This window comes from Heliangelus exortis, chromosome 24 (genome assembly GCF_036169615.1).
Source record: "Heliangelus exortis chromosome 24, bHelExo1.hap1, whole genome shotgun sequence".
In the NCBI taxonomy this organism is placed as follows: Eukaryota; Metazoa; Chordata; class Aves; order Apodiformes; family Trochilidae; genus Heliangelus; species Heliangelus exortis.
This window is the reverse complement of record NC_092445.1, coordinates 4,630,720-4,652,641: the sequence shown is the minus strand read 5'-3', so window position 1 is coordinate 4,652,641 and position 21,922 is coordinate 4,630,720. Positions and strand designations below refer to the sequence as shown.

General features: G+C 44.2%; 2 protein-coding genes across 4 annotated transcripts in view; one reads left to right on the top strand and one right to left on the bottom strand.

Annotated features, from left to right (window-relative positions):
* PSMB2 (proteasome 20S subunit beta 2) overlaps positions 1 to 21,922 on the bottom strand; it is a 200,207-nt gene that overhangs the window by 101,091 nt on the left and 77,194 nt on the right. The window lies entirely within an intron of this gene.
* Positions 733 to 21,922, top strand: part of AGO3 (argonaute RISC catalytic component 3) — a 33,368-nt gene continuing 12,178 nt past the window's right edge. For 2 of the 3 annotated variants that reach the window (XR_011730462.1, XM_071767616.1), the window contains exons 1-18: positions 733 to 1,013; positions 6,909 to 7,080; positions 9,702 to 9,822; positions 10,137 to 10,345; positions 11,515 to 11,651; positions 13,988 to 14,122; positions 15,747 to 15,834; positions 15,977 to 16,124; positions 16,422 to 16,541; positions 16,959 to 17,081; positions 17,274 to 17,407; positions 17,862 to 18,046; positions 18,228 to 18,387; positions 18,939 to 19,029; positions 19,320 to 19,514; positions 19,874 to 20,008; positions 20,653 to 20,754; positions 21,278 to 21,477. Coding sequence is in view for 2 of the 3 variants with exons in the window: in XM_071767616.1 (XP_071623717.1) it covers positions 995 to 1,013; positions 6,909 to 7,080; positions 9,702 to 9,822; positions 10,137 to 10,345; positions 11,515 to 11,651; positions 13,988 to 14,122; positions 15,747 to 15,834; positions 15,977 to 16,124; positions 16,422 to 16,541; positions 16,959 to 17,081; positions 17,274 to 17,407; positions 17,862 to 18,046; positions 18,228 to 18,387; positions 18,939 to 19,029; positions 19,320 to 19,514; positions 19,874 to 20,008; positions 20,653 to 20,754; positions 21,278 to 21,477 (2,474 nt within the window). In the remaining variant the exon portion in view is untranslated. Of the gene's footprint in view, positions 1,014 to 6,908; positions 7,081 to 9,701; positions 9,823 to 10,136; positions 10,346 to 11,514; positions 11,652 to 13,987; positions 14,123 to 15,746; positions 15,835 to 15,976; positions 16,125 to 16,421; positions 16,542 to 16,958; positions 17,082 to 17,273; positions 17,408 to 17,861; positions 18,047 to 18,227; positions 18,388 to 18,938; positions 19,030 to 19,319; positions 19,515 to 19,873; positions 20,009 to 20,652; positions 20,755 to 21,277; positions 21,478 to 21,922 lie in introns of those variants that run through there. The other variant, XM_071767617.1, reaches the window with a different exon arrangement.

Genomic DNA, 21,922 nt, shown 5'->3' with positions numbered 1-21,922 from the left:
CCCGGTGCTCAGCTCCCGGCACCGGGATCGCTTCCCCCCAGGACACGATCGCTTTGCTGCTTTCCCCCTCTGCTCGCTGGGTGAGAGTTTGTGCACCAAACCGTAACAAAGCGGTGCTGAACACCGCTAAAAACGCTGCCAAAACCTCAGGGCCTCAGAGCTCCTCTGCAAACCGGAAAAATATTCCCGGGCCCGACGGCCGCGGTTGGGTTACCGGGGGAATGCTGAAGGATCCCGCGCGGTCACCGGGTTTTTCAGCTGGAAATCCCCCGAGGCAGCGGGGGGAACCCCAGTGCTGGGGCTTCACGAGTGGCTCCTGCCCGTGCTCTGCCCCGCTGGGGACGGCGGCGGGACCGGGACCGGGACCGGGACCGGTGCCCCGCCAGCCCCGCGCTCTGCGCACCAACACGCTGGGGGGGCACGGACCATGCCTGCCGGGACGGCCTCGCTCCCGCTCCCGTTCCCGCTCCCGTTCCCGTTCCCGTTCCCGCTCCCGTTCCCGTTCCCGCTCCCGCCCCGTTGCCAGGCAACGCTTCGCGCCTCCGCCGCGCGCCGCCGGTCACGCCCGGCCCCGCCCTCTTTCCTTCCCTCCCGCCCGCGCGCACACGCGCGCGGTCCCGGAAGCCCCGCCCCCGGAAAAGGGGCGCGCGTCCCGGCGCGCGTGGGCGGGGCTTCCGGCGGTTGGGGCGGGCGGGTGCGCGCGCGCGCGGCGCGGCGGGGCAGAGCGGCAGCGCGAGCCGGGGCTGCGGGGCGGCCACGCAACTTCCGCCCGGGGGCTCCGGGCGCCGCCGCCGCCTGAGGGGACGGGACGGGAGCGGAGCGGGCGGGACGGGACGGGACGGGACGGGACCTGCGGGCGGCCGAGGCCACGCGGCGGGGCCTGCGGGGAGCGGGCCGGGCCGCCGCCCAGCGCAACCCAGCGCAGCCCCCAGCCGGGCCGGGCCCGGCGCACGGCGGAGCCCGCAGCCCCGAGCGGCTGCGCCCAGCTCCATGAATGGAAATCGGCAGCGCAGGTGAGCGCGGGCGACGGCGGAGGGGCCGGGGCGGGATGGGGGCCCTGCGGAGGGGCGGGTGAGGGGCGTGGGGGGTTGGGAACGGGGCCGGCCCTGCCCGCGCCCCCGCCCGCTGCCGTTCGGCCGCGGCCCGGGGCTCGCCGCGCCTTTTTCCCCCGGTTCCCGCCTCGACGGAACGGCCTGGGCAGAGCGGCGGGAGCGGCGGGGCCGGGCCGAGCGGGTTCGGCCGGTGGGTGAACCGGGCCGGGAGGAGCTCTGCCCCGCTGGCCGGGCGGGGGGAGTCCCGGGAACCCCCTGTGGTACCGCTCCGGTAACCGGGAGAGCCGGGCTGGGCGTCCGCTCCGCTGCCCGTTTCCCCGTGTTGGAGAGGAGAGGAGAGAATGAATTTCTTGCATTTCATAACCGGTGTTTCCCAGGCAGCGGCTGCAGGCCGGCTTGCATAATCGGTAACTGCGACGGTGCCTTGGAGATCCCGCCCGGCCCGGTGCGGCGGTGCCGCGGGAGGGGGGGGGGTTGGTACCGGCAGTGCCCGGGGCGGCCTCTCCCGCCGGGTACGGGTGAGGCTCCGAACCGCTCTGCAGCCGGGAGCTGGAATTTTAAGGCTCATTAGAGGCGCCTGTGGGAATCCCGCTGCCAGCCCCAGCCCTGTGGGGTTTTTTTCTGTGGGGAAGGCACAGCGAGTGTTTATAAACTGTGCTGGAAATGTGCTGTGAGAGCGGGAGAAGGAACTTCTGCCTCAGGGTATCCAAGGAATTTATCTTCAGGTCTGACAGAAAAGTGGAAAGAGGGTCCAGGTTTGGGCAGGTTTAGTTCCTGAGGCAGCTGGATGGCAAAGGGAACGTCAGAGCAGCCTGGAGGTCCCTTTCTGTCACTTCAGGAGGTGCCACGGTCAGTGAAGATGTGAGGCTGAAGGTGTCAGTGCAAAACCTGAGTTTCCAGCTCTTTGTGTATCTCTGGAACTGATCCGGAGATGGAAGTTAGGGATGGGTTTGCTGGAAAAGCTCGCTGCCTCGGCAATGTCCTTCCTTAGGTGTTTGGTGGGGTTGAAAGCATTTTGGAAAGGTGCTGGATTTCAGCAGTCTGGTGGGACTCAGCTCATGGTCTGTAGCTGTTAAATCCTCTTTAATTATAACCTGGTGCAGTTCTGCTTGTCTCACTGACACAAAATACACTTTTGAGAGCAGCGTGCACATCTCTCAGGTTTTGCTTGGTGAGGGTCACATCAGGGTGCTGGGTTTGTCTTCATTTACATTTCATGAACTGAGCAGTCCCGAGTTCACTGCGTTTTGTGGTGAGTGTCAGGCTGGGCTGCTGGGAGCTGCTGCGTGGCTGATGAAGCCCTGCAGACATCTGTAATCTTCTGTTTGCTCGTCTGTACAAACTTTGGGCAGATAAGATTCCCAGAGTCTGCTTTTCTCTTTCTGTGTTGAGAGGAGTGATTTGAGAGGACCAATACAAGTCACATTTTTGTGGCTGGGGTAGAGGAGGGAAGAGGAATGAATCAGAAGTGCCCTCAAAAGTTACTCTGCTCCGGGACACGTGGGATGGATGGGAGGGACCGGGACTTTTCCTCTGGGGTTTCAGTGGGAACTGTTTGACTCACAAGATGAACTTTACAGATTGTTTCATCCTCACAGCTTTATTTCCTTACTGGTGAAGGTGCTGGGGTGTTTCCTGAGCTGGCTTCCAGTAGAAGTTTGTAGAAATGGGCAAGATGCACAGCTTTGCATGGCTCTCAAAGCATCTGATGTGTGGTTTAACACCACTCCGGTGGAAGTGCTGCCTCCCACTGTGCCAGGGGCTGGAGTCTGCCTGCAGCTGGGCTCTGAAAATCCAGCTGGTGCTCCTGAGACCTGTGTTGAGTTTGGAGTGAGAAGTCCCAGTGAGCAGGGGGACTCCCTGAGTGATCAGAGAGCTCTTGATAAGTCATTTTTCTTTCTCATTATATGAGGCCATCATGCAAAGCACTTACCTCTAATTAAAGCAAATGCTGTAGCTGGCTGCAGGTCAGTTTTGTTCTTAATGTTCATCTGTCATAGTTTCTCATTTCTTTGTGCTCTAATGTGTTTTTCTGAAAAGGAGGACATTTGCCACAAATGAACCACTTCTAGTTTTGTTCACATGCAAAATTGTTAGAATGCAGACTAAATTTTAGTTTCAATGGTTATTAAACAGAAGTTCTTTAAACAGTATTTTATTTTGCAAGGGGCTTTCTCATAGCTTGATTCTCAACTTGAGTAATTTGACCATGTGTCTCAGGTCTTACTGTTCTGCTTTTAGGTATTTTTCAGACAGCAAACTGTCCCCTTCTTCCAAAGGGGAACTACTTACATCTTCTTTTTGAGCTTGAAGTTCTTCATGATTAGGTATTCAGAAGCATTTATTATCTTGTAAATGTTTCCAAAACACTCCACTGTATTTTCTGTAGCTCTCTTGGCATGGAACAACTCAGCACACACACCACACAAAGTATTTACTTGTGCAGTTGGTGACCACTGAGCATGGTGTCAAAGCGTTGGCTTTTGATGAGTTTTAACACGACTTAGTCTCTGAAACCTTAAAAAAAAAAAAATAAAGTCAGCCAACCCCAAAAAAACCCCACAAGCCTAAATTGGAGTAGGAATGTTTAGCAAATGTGGATTGCATTACTCATAAATAATGTAATACCTCCCAGCTAGGCTGCTGCTGCAGAAATAAGGCAATTCATGATTTCTGGCAGAAGTAAGGAGCTTGATTGTTGAAACCAACATTTAAATATAATCTTCCTTTTTTTTTTTTCTTTTTTTTGTCTTAAATCTAGAATTAACTTATTTTTCAGTACTGATAGGATTTTCTTTGAGCTCCACAGGCTGGGCCTCTGAGACCAGAAGCCAGGGGCCCTCTGAAAGGGAATGTTTTTTATCCTCTTCCCCTTCCATGGAGAGCGTTCTCTGGTGTGCAGGCTCCAGCCTGAGGACAGGATCTGCCTTGTGTTACTGAACCAGAGTTTAAATAATATTTTACCTGTTAAGTCCTCTAGTGTGTGTTTTATGCTGTTCAGTTACCCACTCAATTAGAGATTTAGAGCTGTTTTATAAACAGAAATAAAACTCTCTAATAATCTGCTAATAGATTTTGGGTTCATAATGCTGAAGCCCACAGTAGGAAAGAGAATAATTTCTTGCTGGAAGCTTAGTATTGATGTAAGAAAAGGATCACAGGAAAAAAATCTGTATTTTCTATTAGCACCTTGCTAGAAATCAGTGCTTTGCTTCATACTGTAGAACCACATTGCGTGCCAAAGGCTTCAATTTTCTGTGAAATGGTTCCTTGAAAGTATTTACAGGTTTCTGTGTTTGTGCTCTTTCTGTTCAGCTTTATTCTGGTGAGGGCTTGGTTTGGTTGCTAGGTAGGCTGAAGGCAGTGCTTGGATGCACGTCAGCCGTGGTCTCTGCTGCTGGCTGCATTGCTGCAGGAATGACAGTCCAGTTCTGTTGTGCTTCATCTTTGTTATAACGTCTGCAATTCCACAGAACAAAATACTCTGATTCAGAGCTCATTTAAGCCACTATCATGAATTTTAGCAGTTTTTTCTGTGATGTTTTGGAACATGACTTTCCTCAATGAGGTCTTCTGCTGGAGGCTGGAGGTTCCTCCCTGGCTGCAGGGCCAGGCTGTGCTTCTGCAAAGCTTTTTGAAAGTTTGGTTCTAGCAATGGTTAAATAATGTGAGGGAATCGCTCTGCCAATCACGGCTGTTTAGAATAATCCTACTTACAGTATTTTTGGTTGGTGAGTTTATTTCCACTCTCCTGACACAGGGCTCAGGCATGGGGCTGGCTGAGTCGCTGATAGGACGGAGCTGTCCTCGGAGCTCATCAGTTGGTACTGATGGTTTATTGGGGTTTGAGTCACAGGTTTGCAGCCAGTGACACAGACTTTCCCCACGTGCAATCTGGCAGTTCAGTGTGTTTTGGAAGCAGGGTTTTTGGATGCACCAGTGGGTGCTGGTGCAGTTGGGCGGAGCTGATGTCAGAACACTCCTGGCCCAGGGAACCGTGTGGGTCGCACGGGACGGTTCCCGAGCAGGATGCTTATTAATTTAGTGGTCACTTAATGCCTCTTTGCCAAAATCTGAGTTCTAAGGTGTTGTAGGGTGAGCTGTGTCCTGGGGGGCTGTGTGTGGTTCAGCTGAGCAGAGGAAGCCTTTGTCTCACCATGGATATTTACTTGTTTTGTTCCCCCTGTTTGCGGGGAGATGAAGCTGGAGCCCTGCTCGCCTGCCTGCCTTGGGGTTGAGCCTTTTCTCACCCAAGGATTTCAGAGTGCACCCTGCTTCATGTAAGTCACTGATTATAATGCCTTTGTTCTGGATTTTTGCCCCTGATGGTTGGGATTCTGTTCCTCTAAGCAAAAAGGTAAACACCAGGATAGCATTCCCTCTGAGGAGGAGTGCTCAGTTTAACAAATTCAACTTCATGCAACTTCCAGAAGAGACAAAGATTTCAGGCATTCTGTTATTTCCCTGCCCAGTGCACTTCCTCAGTTTCCCCAGCCTTCATGCAGGTTGTCTTCACACTCTCTCTTTCTTCTGTGCTTATGGATTTTAAGAGGATTTAAAAAAACAAGGTGGAGGAAGACAGGGTGGATCTGACTATAGGAACCTTTTAACTGTTCGCCTTTTTTCAGCAGTTTTGTTGTAGCATTTCCTACAGATGCAAACTAAATATAAAATATGGTATTTATGTCTTTGTAAAATTGAAATAAGCTATTGGGTAATTTATGTCACTCAGCTGTTTAGTAGTAGTTTTTTACATATGCTTATATTCTGAAAATACATCTAGAGTAAATTGTAGGGCTGCTTTTACTTTCTGACAGTATTAAAATGGAGAAAAAGTTGAAGAGAACAGATGCTTGGAATACGTTTTGCATAAGCATAGTCTGTGAGAGTGTTTTAAACGGTGCTTTTTGTTTTGTGTTTTTGTTTTATCTTAGGGATCAAAGCCAAGCCCACTCAAAAATTTTTTGTAGGTTTCTGGGTAGAACTAGACAAATGTCACAGTTGAAACTTTGCTTTGAGGCTCACATATTCTCAGTACAAGATTTCCTTCAAGATACTGTGATTTTTTTTTTTATTTTTTTTTTTTTTTTCCGGGAATGGTGGAGATTAATCAAAAGGCAAATAAGGGATTTTTTAACCAGCCCTTGACATTTTAACTCTTCTATGAAAATGAGTGGGCTGGAATCACAGTCTACGTCACTGAGTAGGAGTAGAGGGGAGAACTTTTAACTAACTTCATCAAATGCTCTGTAAATCATGACATTTGTATGATGAGTAATTTTTTTTTAAAGCTAGGGTTACAAAGCATGTTGGCTTGTTGTTCTTTCTTGACTGGAAAGATATATTTTCAAGTGGAAATACCAGTAGAAATTCTTGAAACTGGGCTGTGTTAGGGCTGTGTTTGTTTTTGTAAGGCATGAGTAACCTAGACTTGAGCTGAGGATCCTCATATAAATGATGCAAAGTAAATTAAAGATATAAAATCTTTTTATTTATGCTAATCACAGCAGCTGAAACTCCTCAGTAAGAAAACAGCCTAGATGTGGGTGGAGACTCAAGGAGGAAAATTGGCAGGTGTTTGCTTGTCATGGAATAGCTGACCAGGCTATGGCTGGGTGCTGGTTTTTTACAACAGGTTTGCTGATGGCTCAGGTGTCTTCCTGGGCATCCCTTGGCTCAGGGAGCTGCCCAGGACTGAAAACAGGAGGATGTTAGGAAGTCTCAATGGGAGACAAATGCAAATGCAGGGATCCTTAGGTGGTTTTCAGGCTGCTGATGTGAAGCAGTTGGTACCTTTGCAGCCCAGCTTCTCTGCTGAGCTCATCTGCTAATCTGAGATGTTTTCTGTTTCTGCAGGACCCGTCGGGGCACAGCCCCTGCTCATGGTGCCCAGACGTCCTGGCTATGGCACCATGGGCAAACCCATTAAACTGCTGGCCAACTGCTTCCAAGTTGAAATCCCAAAGATTGATGTCTACCTCTATGAGGTGGATATCAAACCAGATAAGTGTCCTCGGAGGGTGAACAGGTAAGAAGCTGAACTTTTTCTCATAAATTGCATTGATACTGAATTTTATAAGCAGCAGAGCAACATGCTGAAGTAAATACAGTCTCTCTGTAGCTTAAATATGACTGGTGTGCTGTGGAGACTGGTGTGCAAGTTCACACAAACATCAACCTCCATTCTTCAGGACAGTGTGGATTTGGTGTAGCTCCAGGCAGCCTGTGATTGTGTAGTTAATTGTTTCCCTAACAGTAGGAGAAACTACAGATGCTGGAACATAGGGAATTTGAATTGTTTTAAAATAGCAACTAAGTTTTGTTTAAAAGAAAAAAAAAATCCCTTTCAAAATCCTGTTTTTAGGATAATGTCAAGCTTGCACCCAAAACCAAAATGGTTGTCCCAGCTTGTTTTAGTTGGTTATGCTTTAGATAAATGCTGTGTCTTCAGTTATGTGGAGAGAGGCAAAAGCATTTGCTTGGTGTTTGTGAAATGTCGGTGCTAGGTGATCAATATTTTTGCTTACCTAATAATAATGTTTTCCTGAAGAGCCTGCTTGCAGCTGAGACAACTTCTCATACCTTTGCCAGTCTCAGTCTGAGTATCTAACCATTGCTTTTGACTTTGTGTATGGGCTGATTGTTTTCCAGAAAGGCTTTTTATAGTCTGGAGTTAATGCTTCTTGATGTTTCTCATTCATAAATTTAGTTGTAGTATAGATGTAGTTAAAATGCACATGTAACTGTTATCAGTGTTCTATTCTGCCAGTAAAGGCACTGCTTTTTTTGTTTTTTTGGTTTTTTTTTGTGTGTTACTAACTGGTAGAAGTCGTGTCTGGTTTTTATCAAGGTAAATACAGAAAGATAATTGAGCACAGGCAGCAAACCTAATGAGCTGCTTTAGTAGTCAAATATTTTCAAGTTAAAGACTACATTTGTTTTCAAATTTGACAGTAGATACACTATGTAAATTATGAATCCCAGTATAAGCTGTAGTTTAAATGCTGGAAGCTGAGTGTAAATCTTGCATGCATATTATATTTTTCCAAGTAGGGAACCATGAAATTGGTTATTTAAAAATACTACAGCTTTACCAACTTTCATGTGTGTAGATGTGGCAGATGTTAGCTAAAAACTGCTAGAGCTTGTGTAAATGAGCCCAATAAAAAGCTGTACTATCTGCAGAATAAATAAATTTGACTTGTGTGCTGTGGATTGCCCAGGGAAGGATGGCTTTCATTAGGCTAAACTGAACTCAGGATACTGAAATACCTGCTTTGAGAAATTTTCCTTAGAAACTTCTTTTTCTCCTGCATGCTGTGACAATTATTTCTCAAGCCAGTGGATTTACATAGGCTCAGCTATTCTGAAATAGTTTCTGATTAACACCCTGTCTGCACGCTTGTATTTGGAACAAACACAGGGTTTATTTCTTGAATACTTGCTGGGTTTTTTGAAATTCACCTGCAGCTTTATTAGCTTCTAGCTGTAGGGAGGCTTTCAAAGCTCAGGTCTCTTCTGTTTTCCCTTTTCTTGATGTTGTTCACACTTGTTTCTTCTGTGTTGTAACCTGGAAGGCAGGAGGTGAGCTCTGCTTTCCCTGGACATGTGGGCTCCAAAATGGCATTTGTTTCACAGAGCCTCTTGCTTTCTCCTTCCTGCTCCTGTTCTTCAGCACTCGTTTTTGTTCCCCTGCTTTTGTCACAGGCAATGTGGCACCAGAAATGGGGCTTTTTGCACATCCATAGTAGTGCCAGGGAAGAGTGCTCCAGTACAGAGGAGTTTCAGGATAAGATGGGCTCAAGTAGGAGCACTGCTGAGTACTGAGTAGATGTTTTGAATTTGAAGCATATTGATGTGCTTCTAGAAAGTGAAAGAGCTTGGATTCTGGGAGTTCAGTAACATGAAGAACTGTGAAATTAATTTCTCTCCCCTTTCCCCAAGGGAGAGGTGAAAGTACTGCTACTAATTTTGCTTGAAGAGGAAGTCAATATTTATCATCTTCCTGAAGTTAATATTGCCTGGCCAGGAAATGGTTTGCTCATAAGCTTCTGCTTTGCAAAAATGCTGGTTTGCACATGCTTAGGCAGAAAAGTTTTGTTTCTGTGGGATTCTGATGTACCAAGGAAGATGCAGCTTGTGCCATTTAACACAAAGAACCCCTGAAGAATTCAGATCCTGAAGTCACGTTTCAGTTAGAGGTATTGCAGGAGACTCCTGTTGGATCTGATACATCTGCTAATTGTATCAAGAAGCCTTCTTTATATAAGATGACAATTTGATGGTGTTTTTTTCAAGTGTGATTTAACTGCTTGTACTGATGTTTGTAATACTGGCTTGTGGGTTTCCTCCAAGGTAAGAGTGTCCTTGCTTTGTGTAATAAAGGTTATGCAAAGGCTTCAGTCATTTCTGGAACTTTCTGTACCAGTATTTGAGCATTTGCATTGATTCTGATTCTGTGCTTTGGTGTTTATCTGTTATTTTAGTTGAAGTATATGAAGCACCTCATTGGAGTATCAGTGGGAGTTCTGTAATTCACTTGAGTAATGCATTTGTTGAAATTGCTTCAGCAAAATACAGGGTGTGGGAGCCAGTTCCAGGCTGAGATTTTGTTGAAAACACCTTCAATGTAAATATCAATTTTTCTAGGGAGGTGGTGGACTCAATGGTGCAGCATTTTAAAGTGACAATATTTGGGGACCGTAGACCAGTTTATGATGGGAAGAGAAGCCTCTATACAGCCAATCCACTTCCTGTGGCCACTACTGGGGTAAGAAAAGTGGAGATAAAATGGTATTTGTAACAATTTGTACTATTAAAAAAATATATATGTCTAACTAACCACAGTTTCTCTGGAATGCAGCACTTTCTGATTCAAGATAAAATGTTACATGGTCCTCTTCTGCTTAGTGAGAACCCAATTTTCTTTTTTTGTGCATTTGATAATGTACTTTTATCAAATGTGCTGTGTCCTAAATAGCTGAGTTCTTGAAACTCTGTTCCAGTTATGGGAAAGAGTGGGAACTCAAGGCTACCAGCCTTGAGCTTATCAACAGATGCCTTGTTTTCCTGTCTCCCACCCAGGTGGATCTGGATGTGACATTACCAGGAGAAGGTGGAAAAGATCGTCCCTTCAAAGTGTCAATAAAGTTTGTTTCTCGGGTGAGCTGGCACTTGCTGCATGAAGTTTTGACAGGAAGAACCTTGCCTGAGCCTCTGGAACTAGACAAACCTATCAGCACTAACCCTGTTCATGCTGTCGATGTGGTGCTACGACACCTACCCTCCATGAAGTAGGTTCACTGTCTTCCTGCAGTCTGTCTTTCCCTGAAGTATCCCCACTGGGAGACCTTCATCCCTGTTTGTTCACAGGTGAAAAAATAAAAAAATAAATAAATAAAAAAAAGATCATTCCCCTTCTGCAGTGCAGCTGGTTAGCTGGACTGGGGAGCCTGGAGATAACGATGCCAAGTGTGTGTTTCTGTAGAAATTTAAACTCCAGAGCAGGTGATGTATTTGAAAAAATCAAGAAACAGGAGAGACTTACAAGAGGCCTTAATTGCAATACTGAGAGACTACAGTCTGTGTACAGTGCTGTGGCACTGCTTTCATGTTTCCTGCTCAAACTGAGCATCACACACTTGATGGTGGTGATTGTCTAAAAGCACAAATCCTTTTAATTCCTTGCTAGACCCATCGATGGTGCATGCTTCTCATGTGTTAAATACACAGCTGGGCCTGGAGACCTGTCCTAACAAAGCCTGTTATTCTTTATCACAGAGCCCTGAGACATTAGAGAAGGCCAGCTTAATTTTGCATTATTTGGTTGTGAAAGTCACTTGTAAAGTTTGATTGCTGGCTCTGGGCAGTGGGATGGCTTTGCACTGGTGTTTTTCATGGGGTGTAACTGACATGTAAATAAATAAAAAATTACTTGTGGTTTATACCAGCTACCCCAGGGAGGATGTTAACCTCTGTACTAATGTCTGTCCTTTACAAATGTGAGGATGTGTGGAGGTTTGTGAGCAGCTTTTGTTCCTCTAGTTCTTTGTTTCCACCACAGTTACTCCTTCTCGGTGTACATTGTATTCAAATGTGCACTTGTAAAGCAAAATTATATTTGAGGGTCAGCCCAGTATATACAGAGCTGTTGTGCAGAATCTGCTCTGACAGAGACTGTGCTTTCCTTCAGAGGATTATCAGAAAAGTCAGTTTAACTTAGTTCTCTATTTGTTATACAAAGTGGTTGTGCCTTGCTAAAACTAGCAAAGCTTTGTCTAAATTTTAAAACTCTCCAGTGGGAATGGCAGCACTGGGAGTGTGGTGTTTACATTTGTCTCTAGGCACAGATTCCTGGTGCCCAAAACTGAAAAACGTAATAATGCTGTGAGTTGTTATCTTTATTACAGGTTTTTTTACTTGGAAAGCAATAGCATAAACGTGTGGTTTTCTTTGTCATCAGGTACACCCCTGTGGGCCGCTCCTTTTTCTCAGCTCCAGAAGGTTATGATCACCCCTTGGGTGGGGGTAGGGAGGTCTGGTTTGGATTCCATCAGTCTGTTCGACCTGCCATGTGGAAGATGATGCTGAATATTGATGGTAAGTTGGGATTCAGGTTTAAGAATAAAGATAATAACAGACATGCCTCTAAGAATGAAAATTGTCACCATTCGGTCGTTTTATTGTCACGTGCTTGAGTTTGTGGTACCACATTAGTGCCATTTCTGCAAAGGGATTTAGTAATCAGAAGCCATCTTGTACACTGATTTCTTAATTCAGATTGTAAATAATAGAGTTGAAGTACCCTGGGGTGTTTTGCTAGGTTTATAGCACAATAATAAAACTTGCAGACTTCAGTTGCTTTATAGACAAGGGTTTTTGCCTGAAAAATACCAGACCTATTTGGCAAAGGCTACCTATAAATCCAGGGTTTTTTTTTCTGGGTTTGTTATCATGTCAATGTGTGGGGATAAATTTACCTGCCATATGAAAAAGAAATCCTAAATAGGAAAGAAAATCCCAGCACAGCTCATTTTCCTATTTAATTTCTGTATTGGTACATCCACAGTAATACAGGCAGTGATACAGATGCATCTCTCTGCAGCTGTCCAGAGTAGGTGGTGTTCAATACTTCCAAGAAAACTCTGTAAAATACATCACAAACCCTTCTGAATAGGACTAATTGAGATGGGCTTTCTTATGCAAAATCAGATCTGCTTTGCACCACTTTATTAATTCCCAGATGAATGCATCCGAGATCAACCGGTTCATGTGTCAGACTCCCTGGTTCTGTAAGCACTCCAAGTCTATTTAGTTGTTAAATCCCTATTGAAAAATGTCAGTGTTTGAGATGCAGGTGCTGCCTGAAGTTTTTTCTAATTCCCATTCAGTTCTCAGTGTTTGAAATGCTTTACAAAACCAAGGTAAATAGTCTATTGTCTTTGCACTAAGTTAAACACTCTTAAGTCAGATTGTGTCTTGGAGCATAATAAAACGTTGCAGCTGATACTGAGCTTTCAGTGAGAATTTGCATGAACTCTGGTTTACCTAAATGGTGGATGATAGTCATGTGACTTTAGATGGATTTGTTCTTGTAAAACTGCCTCTCAAGCAGCAGCTGTTGTGGAGCTGTTGTTTTAAAAATGAATGCAAGAATCTTCCATGTCTGAGAAATCGCCAGTGCTGGTGTCTGTGTGCTGGGTAGTGAGATAGTTACACTCCAGGTGGGGCAAGAGCATTAATTTACACCAGTTTATGATTTACTGTGCTGTTCCTGTGAAGCAAGTTTTTCATAGCAGCATTGGAAAGCAAAGTAGTAATTCTTGCAGGAGAAATCTTTCTGTGAATGAGAAACTTAAGAGCTTTTTGAGCAACTGTTTACGGGGCAATCTCTTTATGTTGTGGTTTGAGACTGGATTCTGCTTTAGTTGTTCAACTCTTTTGAGTTTCTCCACAAAATGTGTTTCTCCCCGTGTTGCTGTGGGAGAGGAAGGGCACAGGGGGTGGGAGCTGTTTGTGTTCATTCAGGAATTGACATCTGGAGGTGGTGGCCCCACTGCGTCACCTCAGGTTGGCAGCCTGCTGGGTGACGCATGGCTGAAGAATGTTTCCTTGTGTTAGCACAGAGATGGGGAGGGTTTGGTGCATCAGATCTGGAAAATGAATAAAGTGCTTGTCAAGGATTTATTTTCTGTTGTTGCCATGCCAAGTTTACAATGTATGGAGTAGTTTGCTTGTGCTTGAGCTGTAACTACTGCCACCTCACCTTTCTTACTAAAAGGTGCTCTTTTTGATGGCTTATAACTTCTTCAAGCATATTGCTCATGGTCTGCCTTCCCTGGAATGAGTCAGCTGTCCTGCTTAAAAGCAGAGTATTGTCACTTCATGGGATGGGGGAATTAGTATGCAGGGAGGGGAAGAGATTTTGGTAGGTGAGTGGTTGCACACACCACTACACTGTGATAATTTGTGTATAGTCAAAATAGTAGAGTGCTTGTGTTGGTACCAAATACTGTTTCAGCAGTTGAATATAAAGTCTGATTGACAGCATTATATTGCATATTGAATAATCTTAGCTTATCCTGTAAAAAAAAAATCCTCAGTAGAGAGATATTAATACTGCCTCTGCTTGCAGCTCTGTACAGAGTCAAAGGAGAAAGTCTCTTGGGGACAGTACAGCTCTCTAGAAATAAATGTTATCTGGGGAAAAAACCCTTTCAAATCTCTGAAGGGCAAAGTAGTTGCAGCATGACTGCTGGGTTCTATGCTGGCTCTTGTATACTTAGCTGTTGCAAGGCTTGCTAATTTGTTTTTAAAAATGTGCTGCACCACATTTGCTTTGAGGGTTATGTGGAATTTTGGAAAGCATTAATTTATCTGCTGCTTCACAACATTCTGACTTGGGTTTTTTTATACTTAATGTTTTCTCTCTTTAGTTTCTGCCACTGCCTTCTACAAAGCACAACCTGTAATTCAGTTTATGTGTGAAGTTCTTGACATTCATAATATTGATGAGCAACCAAGACCTCTGACAGATTCTCATCGGGTAAAATTCACCAAAGAGATAAAGGGTGAGTAGAAGTTTATCTTTTCTGTCCCAGAAGTGTATCTGTCTGCCTAGAAAAAGCTCAGCTCTTCAAAGCTCTGCTCTGTAGCACTTGTGTTACTTGATGCAAGGTTTGGCTCTGTGGAAATACCTGGCAGCCAAAAAGTAAATTTGAACTATAGTTGTAAACTGATGTGTTCACAGGGTACTCATTAGGGGGAAAAAACACTTAGAGGAATTATTTTGTAGTAGTTGTAACATGTTTTCTTTTTACATCTGCCAGTCTGTCTTCATTCTGGAAAGCATTTTCCAGGTAACTGGAGAGTAAGGGGCTGCTTCTGCTTGATCTTGGAGTCTGCAAACACTTTGCTACCATAGTCAGACAATATTTGAAGGTTACTTCTGCTGTAAATATTTATTTTTGCTACTGGGAACTCCAGCCAAGATGTTTTGATCATGTATGATGAATCAAACTCTGCATTAAAGAATTGGTAGCCTAAGCAGCAGTCTGGAGGGTAGTACCTTCTGTAATGTCACAGCAGATAAATGACAAAGCCATGAACAGATTCCAGGTACCTCTGTGTTCACAACCCTCTCCTGCCTGCCCCCAGTGCTTCGTGGTTTTTTGTATTTTCTCTTAATGCTGTGTCAGGGCACTGGTAATTTGTTTTTGATTGTGCCTTCCTCTAAGTAATACCAATGTTAATGTTGCAATTAGTGTTGTCAGGAATCAGTGAAGCACTGTTGCTCCTTCTCTGGGATGTCTGTGTCCCTGGTAAACTGAACACAGAGTCCACTGTTTGGTATTTGGGGAGCTGACTTGATGGATGCTGAGTCTCCATGATCCTCATGAGCCTCGAGGAGAAGTCAACCATCTGCTTTCTCAAAAGCCTTTCCTAGCAGACTGGAGGTTGAATCTTTTGGGTTTTCAACAACCTTCTGTTCCATGGGGCTGGGGAAAGACACAACTTTGCTGGTGCTGTGGGGCAGTGGTGTGATAAGCTCAGTACTTCAGTAGCTGTTTAGTCAATGTGTGAGCACAGTTACAGAGCCCCAGAGAACCTCCTGATGCTGCCCTCGTTGTCATTGCTGTGATAGAGCCCAGGCTGCTGAGCCTGTGGTGTTTGGCTGGGTGCTTTTGGCCTAGCTCTTCAGCTGCTCAGAATCTAAAGTTAAACTTGGTCAGTGAAATTAAAGAAAATTACAGGCTGAATGTGGACGCAAAGATAGGGGGGAAATTATTTTGAGCAATAGGGTAAAAATCTAGTTCTGCCCATTGGCTTTCAGTTACTTGGGAACTGCTGGGTTTAAGAGGAGTGGAGTGATGGGAATGAGAACAAAAGAATGGTGAAAACAGCCGTCTGTCTGAGATTAGTCACATGCCTTTTAAATGAAAGTGCTGCAAGAAATCCAGATGACATTGAACATTAAGTCTCATATGCTGTGATTTGGTTTTGAGGATAAGACCTGATTAGTCACAAATCAAGTTATAAGGAAAAAACGTTCAGTGAACAGTATTTTCTTAGGTTGGGGCAGTTTGACCTGCAAAGCTGTTGGATTAGAACACGTTCTATTGTAAGGAACCACGTGTCTCCTGTGCAAAATTTTGTGTAGTTGTGACATCAGGGGTTTTTGGTGCTTTTGTGCAGGTCTGAAGGTAGAAGTGACTCACTGTGGGACGATGAGGAGGAAATATCGTGTCTGTAACGTAACGAGGAGGCCTGCAAGTCATCAAACGTAAGATGCTTTATGTCAGAGCTAAAATATGTGATAGCTTAATGCTAAATGTGTAACAGGACAAGGTTTTATTGATTTGGGGGCTTTTAATACTTGCTGGTTAAGATTTCCCTACATTTTAGTTGAACATATGTCCTTTCAGGTTTCCCTTACAGTTAGAAAATGGCCAAACCGTGGAGAGAACAGTTGCACAGTATTTCAGAGAGAAATACAACCTCCAGCTGAAGTATCCTCATCTTCCTTGCCTGCAAGTGGGACAAGAACAGAAACACACCTACCTGCCTTTAGAGGTACTGAATTTATTGTGGTAACTCAGTTTGTTGTTGGTAGGCTGTATCATTCTGCAGAGCATTAAGAAGCAGTGCACTTTGCAGTACAAGAATGGTTATTTACATGTTCATTATTCTGTTATTTCACTAAAAACAGTCTGTGTTTTTAGCAGTGCTTTGAAATTGGGAACTGTGAGAGAGAATATGCAGTTGTGTAAACAGGTTGGGGTTGTGTTCTGCAGTGCTGTGTATACACAGCGTGTTGGGGCTGTTTTAAATGCTCCTGTTGTGTATTGATGCTTTTCATTTTCCTTTCAGGTCTGTAACATTGTAGCTGGCCAGCGGTGTATTAAGAAGCTAACAGACAATCAGACATCCACTATGATAAAGGCCACAGCCAGATCTGCTCCAGATAGGCAAGAGGAGATAAGCAGATTGGTTAGTTCTTTATTTCAGTTAATTGTGAGACTACTCAGTCAACAACACTGTGCTCAACCACGTTAATGCAAAAGCTTCTTATATGACTAACCTAATATTTTCATTCCTTCCTTCTAACCCCTTAGCTTGATAGATTTTAGCTGATTTTTTTTATTTACAGTAGCTTGTAATAATAGTATAAGTTCAGCACTCATCAGTATGGAAAAAAAGCAAGGGAACAAAAAAATCTCATCCAATATATCTCATTGTATTAATTGTTTTCACTGGGGATGGGTTGGCAGTGCTGAGCAGTTAAATCAGCCCTTTGCAGTGACGAGGGGAGCTGCAGAAGACTTCTGCACCGTTCCTGCTAGTCTTTTGTTTGCTATGTGAATTATAATTAGATACTTCTGTAACATGGAGAAACTCTTATTCAAGGTGAGAAGTGCAAATTACGATGCAGATCCGTTTGTTCAAGAATTTCAATTCAAAGTCCGGGATGAGATGGCCCACGTGACGGGGCGTGTGCTCCCAGCTCCCATGCTGCAGTACGGAGGACGGGTGAGGTTTTGCCTTTTTCCTCCTGTTTTTTGTCCTGAACAGGGTTTTCCCACACACACTGACTGTTGATCTCGGTTCAGTTGCATCAGGCAATGCCCAGATCAGAGTTGGAATGGTGAACTTTTTGTTATCTTGAAGCTGTGAGTAGCAGAGGCTTTTGGTTCAATTTCTGTGGTGTTTTTGTTTCCACAGAATCGAACGGTGGCGACCCCGAGCCATGGAGTGTGGGACATGAGAGGGAAGCAGTTTCACACTGGTGTTGAAATCAAAATGTGGGCTATAGCTTGCTTTGCAACACAGAGACAATGCAGAGAAGAAATACTGAAGTAAGGCATGTCATGGTTCAGGCTTTAGACTGTTCTCTTGGTGAAGCCATCTTAGAGGAAACATGAATGTAGGATTTCTCTTGAGTGCTTACCTGGTTTTAGTCATCTGAGATGTCAGGGAGAGAATCCAAGCTGTTTTGCTTCCTTGCTGGAAGCAACAGTCAAAAAACACTGGACCTGGATAGAGCATGAAGTTTTGGTCCTGTGCTGCTTTGTGTAAAGTCCCTACTGGCATCCTGAATGAAGTACTAAAGGCATCTAAACTGTTCCTTTTTTCTCCTCAATCTGGCCTGTGATGTTTCAGCCTCCACGTAATGAATGGGTTGTTAAACACTGCTTTAAAAACTATTGGGAATCATCTTCCTTTGAGTAACAGAATTCATGTATCCCTTTTTTCTTTGGTGGTTGTGTGACAATTGCTACTGCAAAAATTCAAACAACTTCTCATCCGTAGGGGCTTCACAGACCAGCTGCGCAAGATCTCCAAGGATGCAGGGATGCCCATCCAAGGCCAGCCCTGCTTCTGCAAATATGCCCAGGGGGCAGACAGTGTGGAGCCCATGTTTAGACATCTTAAGAACACCTATTCAGGGCTTCAGCTCATCATTGTCATCCTGCCAGGGAAAACACCCGTGTATGGTAAGGGAATACCTACCTTTGCCTCTTTGGTCAAGCATTGTTCTGAGAAATTTCCTGCCTACCATATGTTCAAAAGCTAATTTGCAGACTATGTATGTATAAGCCATTGTTAATTAAGCTGAGATGAAAATATTCAATTAGCAATTCTTTCAAATTTTGTATCCTAATATTTACTTCTCAGCGGAGGTGAAGCGTGTGGGGGATACACTGCTGGGAATGGCCACACAGTGTGTGCAAGTGAAGAACGTCATTAAAACATCCCCACAGACCCTGTCAAATCTGTGCCTGAAGATTAATGTCAAACTAGGAGGAATCAACAACATCCTTGTACCTCATCAACGGTAAGAATCTCTATGGAGACTGATTGATTGTTCTTTGTGTGGCTCTTCTCTGCTCTATTTGTGTGTGTGTCCTTTTGGAGTGCAAGTCTGAAGCATTGTTTCCTGAGACTTCCTGAGAGCTTGGACTCAAAGCTGGGAGAGCATCCTTCTGCTGAATTCTTGGAAGCCAGGATAATGTGTGTGCTTCTGCACCCAGCCACTTGTTGCATGGCTGATGCAATAGCAAAGTGGTGCTGAGATGTAATCAACCTGCAGAATGGTGGTTTCTGTGAGGAGCTGTCTGTGCTGTGAGGCACAGCTCTGTGGCTTTTTTTCCATCAAAAACATGCCACAGTTCAACAGCAGCATGTTTTGTACTGTGGTGGTTTTCAAGTTCACATCATGTGCACAAAGATTTCATTGTTTGGGGTTGGCCAGAGTACCTGATAAGAAGGCTTCTCTGGAAGCTTTTGGGCTTTCAGATGAAGTAGAAACAAAAATGTACATTGAACAATAACCTTGAGCCAGCTGTTCATCTGCAAGTGTGACTTAGCACTTTTTTCTTTTTGAAGACCTTCTGTGTTCCAGCAGCCAGTGATCTTTTTGGGAGCCGATGTCACTCACCCTCCTGCTGGAGATGGAAAGAAGCCTTCCATAGCTGCTGTAAGTTCTATTAAATGAGAATTGTTTTTTCATCTTTAAGTGTTAGAATAGTAAATGCAGCTTATAAACTATGTCTGTGCTGGGCATTTTCAGGGTTTATACCAGTTGTTTGTACCCATTTCTGATGCTAGTAGAATCATTTCTTCAAAAGAAGGCCCTGCTTTATGCTTCAGATTGTTTTCTTAGCATTTTTACTTGACAACTGCTCTGCTTGGCTTCTTTTTGTGGTTTAAAGTTTTCTTTTGGTATAGCTTTGATCAAGTCTCTACCCATGTAATGTTCTCCTGCAGGTTGTAGGTAGTATGGATGCTCACCCGAGCCGGTACTGTGCCACGGTGAGAGTTCAGCGACCCCGGCAGGAAATCATCCAGGATTTGGCCTCCATGGTGAGAGAGCTTCTCATCCAGTTCTACAAATCAACACGGTTCAAGCCCACACGAATCATCTTCTACAGGGATGGGGTCTCTGAAGGGCAGTTCCGACAGGTTGGTTCAGTTGTGGGTTTCTTCAAGGACCCTTTTACTCCATAACAACTCCGGTTCCTGCATTTCAGGAACAGCTCTGCTGTTTGACTTGCTTACATTTACACCAAGATGCCCCAAAATAATTGAGACTTTTAAGGAGAGACTTTCTTAAGCATGTTGAGTAAAGAAGGTTGCAAGTTCTTTCCTGTCTGGGAAGGAGCGGTCTTAGAAATTGGGAAATAATATATTTCTGAGTACTTCCTAAGATGAGTAATTGTGTGGTAAAGTTGCACATAGTGCTAACTACAAACCGTTATTATGTGCTGTGTGGAGAATACAGTGGAAGGAGAACCTCAACTATTCTGTTCTTGTGCTTGTAGGTTTTGTATTATGAACTGCTAGCCATCAGAGAAGCCTGCATCAGTCTGGAGAAAGATTACCAGCCTGGAATAACCTATATTGTGGTGCAGAAGCGACATCATACACGATTGTTCTGTGCTGACAGAACAGAAAGGGTAATCCTTGTCCCCTCCTGTAGCAGCCTGGTGGGAAAAACTTCATGTCAAGCTCTTATGCTTCTGGTGAAAATATGAACATAGTCTGATTGGCTTTGTATTCAGGGAAGATGCTGAATTGATAAGAGCAAAATGTGGCCTCAAATTGGAAAATTATTTACCTTAAGTATGTTAAAAGAGAAATGAAAAATCCCCCTCAAACTTTGTCATGTTGCACACTGATACTAGACCTTGTCTGAGAACTACAGTTACTACTCATGTAACTAACTAGGAGTGAGTCCATAGCAATTGTAACAGAAGAAAATACAAAATGATGGAACCCACAAGTTTTCAGTTCTCCAGAGTCCATCCAGACTCAAGCTTACAATTCTAAATATATACACACATATACATTTGTATGTGCAGCTCTTCTGTCTTGGAGATTTAAAGTTCCTAAGTGCTGTAGGCTCCTGTGGTGAGATGGTAGAGCCATGCAGTGTCCTTGTCAAACATCCCTGGCTGCTGTATTGCTGCATTCCAGGCAGAACTGAGGCAGTTCATTTGCTGAAACCTTGCATGTGTTTAATGGAAACTTGTATTTTTAATAACAGTTGAGCTACATAAACTGTTCTTAGCTGCACTGTTTAACAAAACCTTTTCTCTAGGTTGGGCGAAGTGGCAATATTCCAGCTGGAACAACAGTAGATACAGACATTACACATCCATATGAGTTTGATTTTTACCTCTGTAGCCACGCTGGAATACAGGTATGATTGTTTCATTGTAAATAAATGTGAATTTAAAGCATGTTGGTTTTCCCCATTTTGTGACACTTGTGTTTACAAGCAGTTATTTAGTAGGGAAATGTCATTTATCTTGCTGTTATCTGAGCTATCACATCATTGTGGGACTAATAGTGTTATTTGCATAAGAAGTGCTCTCTGCTACACCTTTAAAACTTGCATTGATGTTAAGTGGTGTTTCTGAAAGTGTTTTGAGGAGGTGGCTCTATTTTGTACTTTTTTAAAATTTATTCAAACAAAACTTGCTACATTTGTGACTTACAGCCATAACAAAAGTAAGATTGAATCAGGTTTCCAAATGTAAACTGTTTGAAAGTCTGAAGGCAATGTTTGTTTACTTGCTACAATTCCAGTCTGTGGGAATTAAATCCAGCAAGGTTGTGGCATTGCCACAGCCATCCCCTTCAGGCGAGGCTGATCAATTTAAAACTCTGACTTGATTGTCTGGAAAAGGCAGCTAAGTGAATTGCTGTTCCCTTCTTCTCAGGGTACCAGCCGTCCCTCACACTATCATGTTTTGTGGGATGATAACTGTTTCACTGCAGATGAACTTCAGCTGCTGACTTACCAGCTCTGCCACACATACGTGCGCTGCACGCGGTCGGTTTCTATCCCTGCACCAGCCTATTATGCTCACCTGGTAGCATTCAGAGCACGGTACCATCTTGTGGACAAAGAACATGACAGGTAAATGTGTGCTGATGTCTCTGTTCCCGTTGGTCTTTGCTCTGGTCAGGCAGAAAGCCACCTGACTCGAGGTAATTGCTGCTCATTTGGCAGGGAATTTTTGTTACCTCTGGGACTTGTCACTGGCAGCTGCTGCTCAGGATTGGACAAGAGTGGTTGGTGGGTTCTAGTGAATAATACTCAGATTGAAAGAATTAAGTTTAGTTCAATAAAGGATTCTGTTATTACTTTGACGTGGTCTGAGGGAATCAAGCCACGCATTTAGATTTTTGCTGTAGAACTTGAGTAGTCATGAATGAAGGAAATGTTAAGTGCTTTCCACTTACCTGGCTCTGCTTCGTACGTCAGAAGTGTTTTGTAACCTTCAAGCCATCAATATGTTTGTTACAGGCTTATTTTTAGATGAACAAACTGAGCAGCTGAGGTAAAGGGCTTTGTCAAAAGC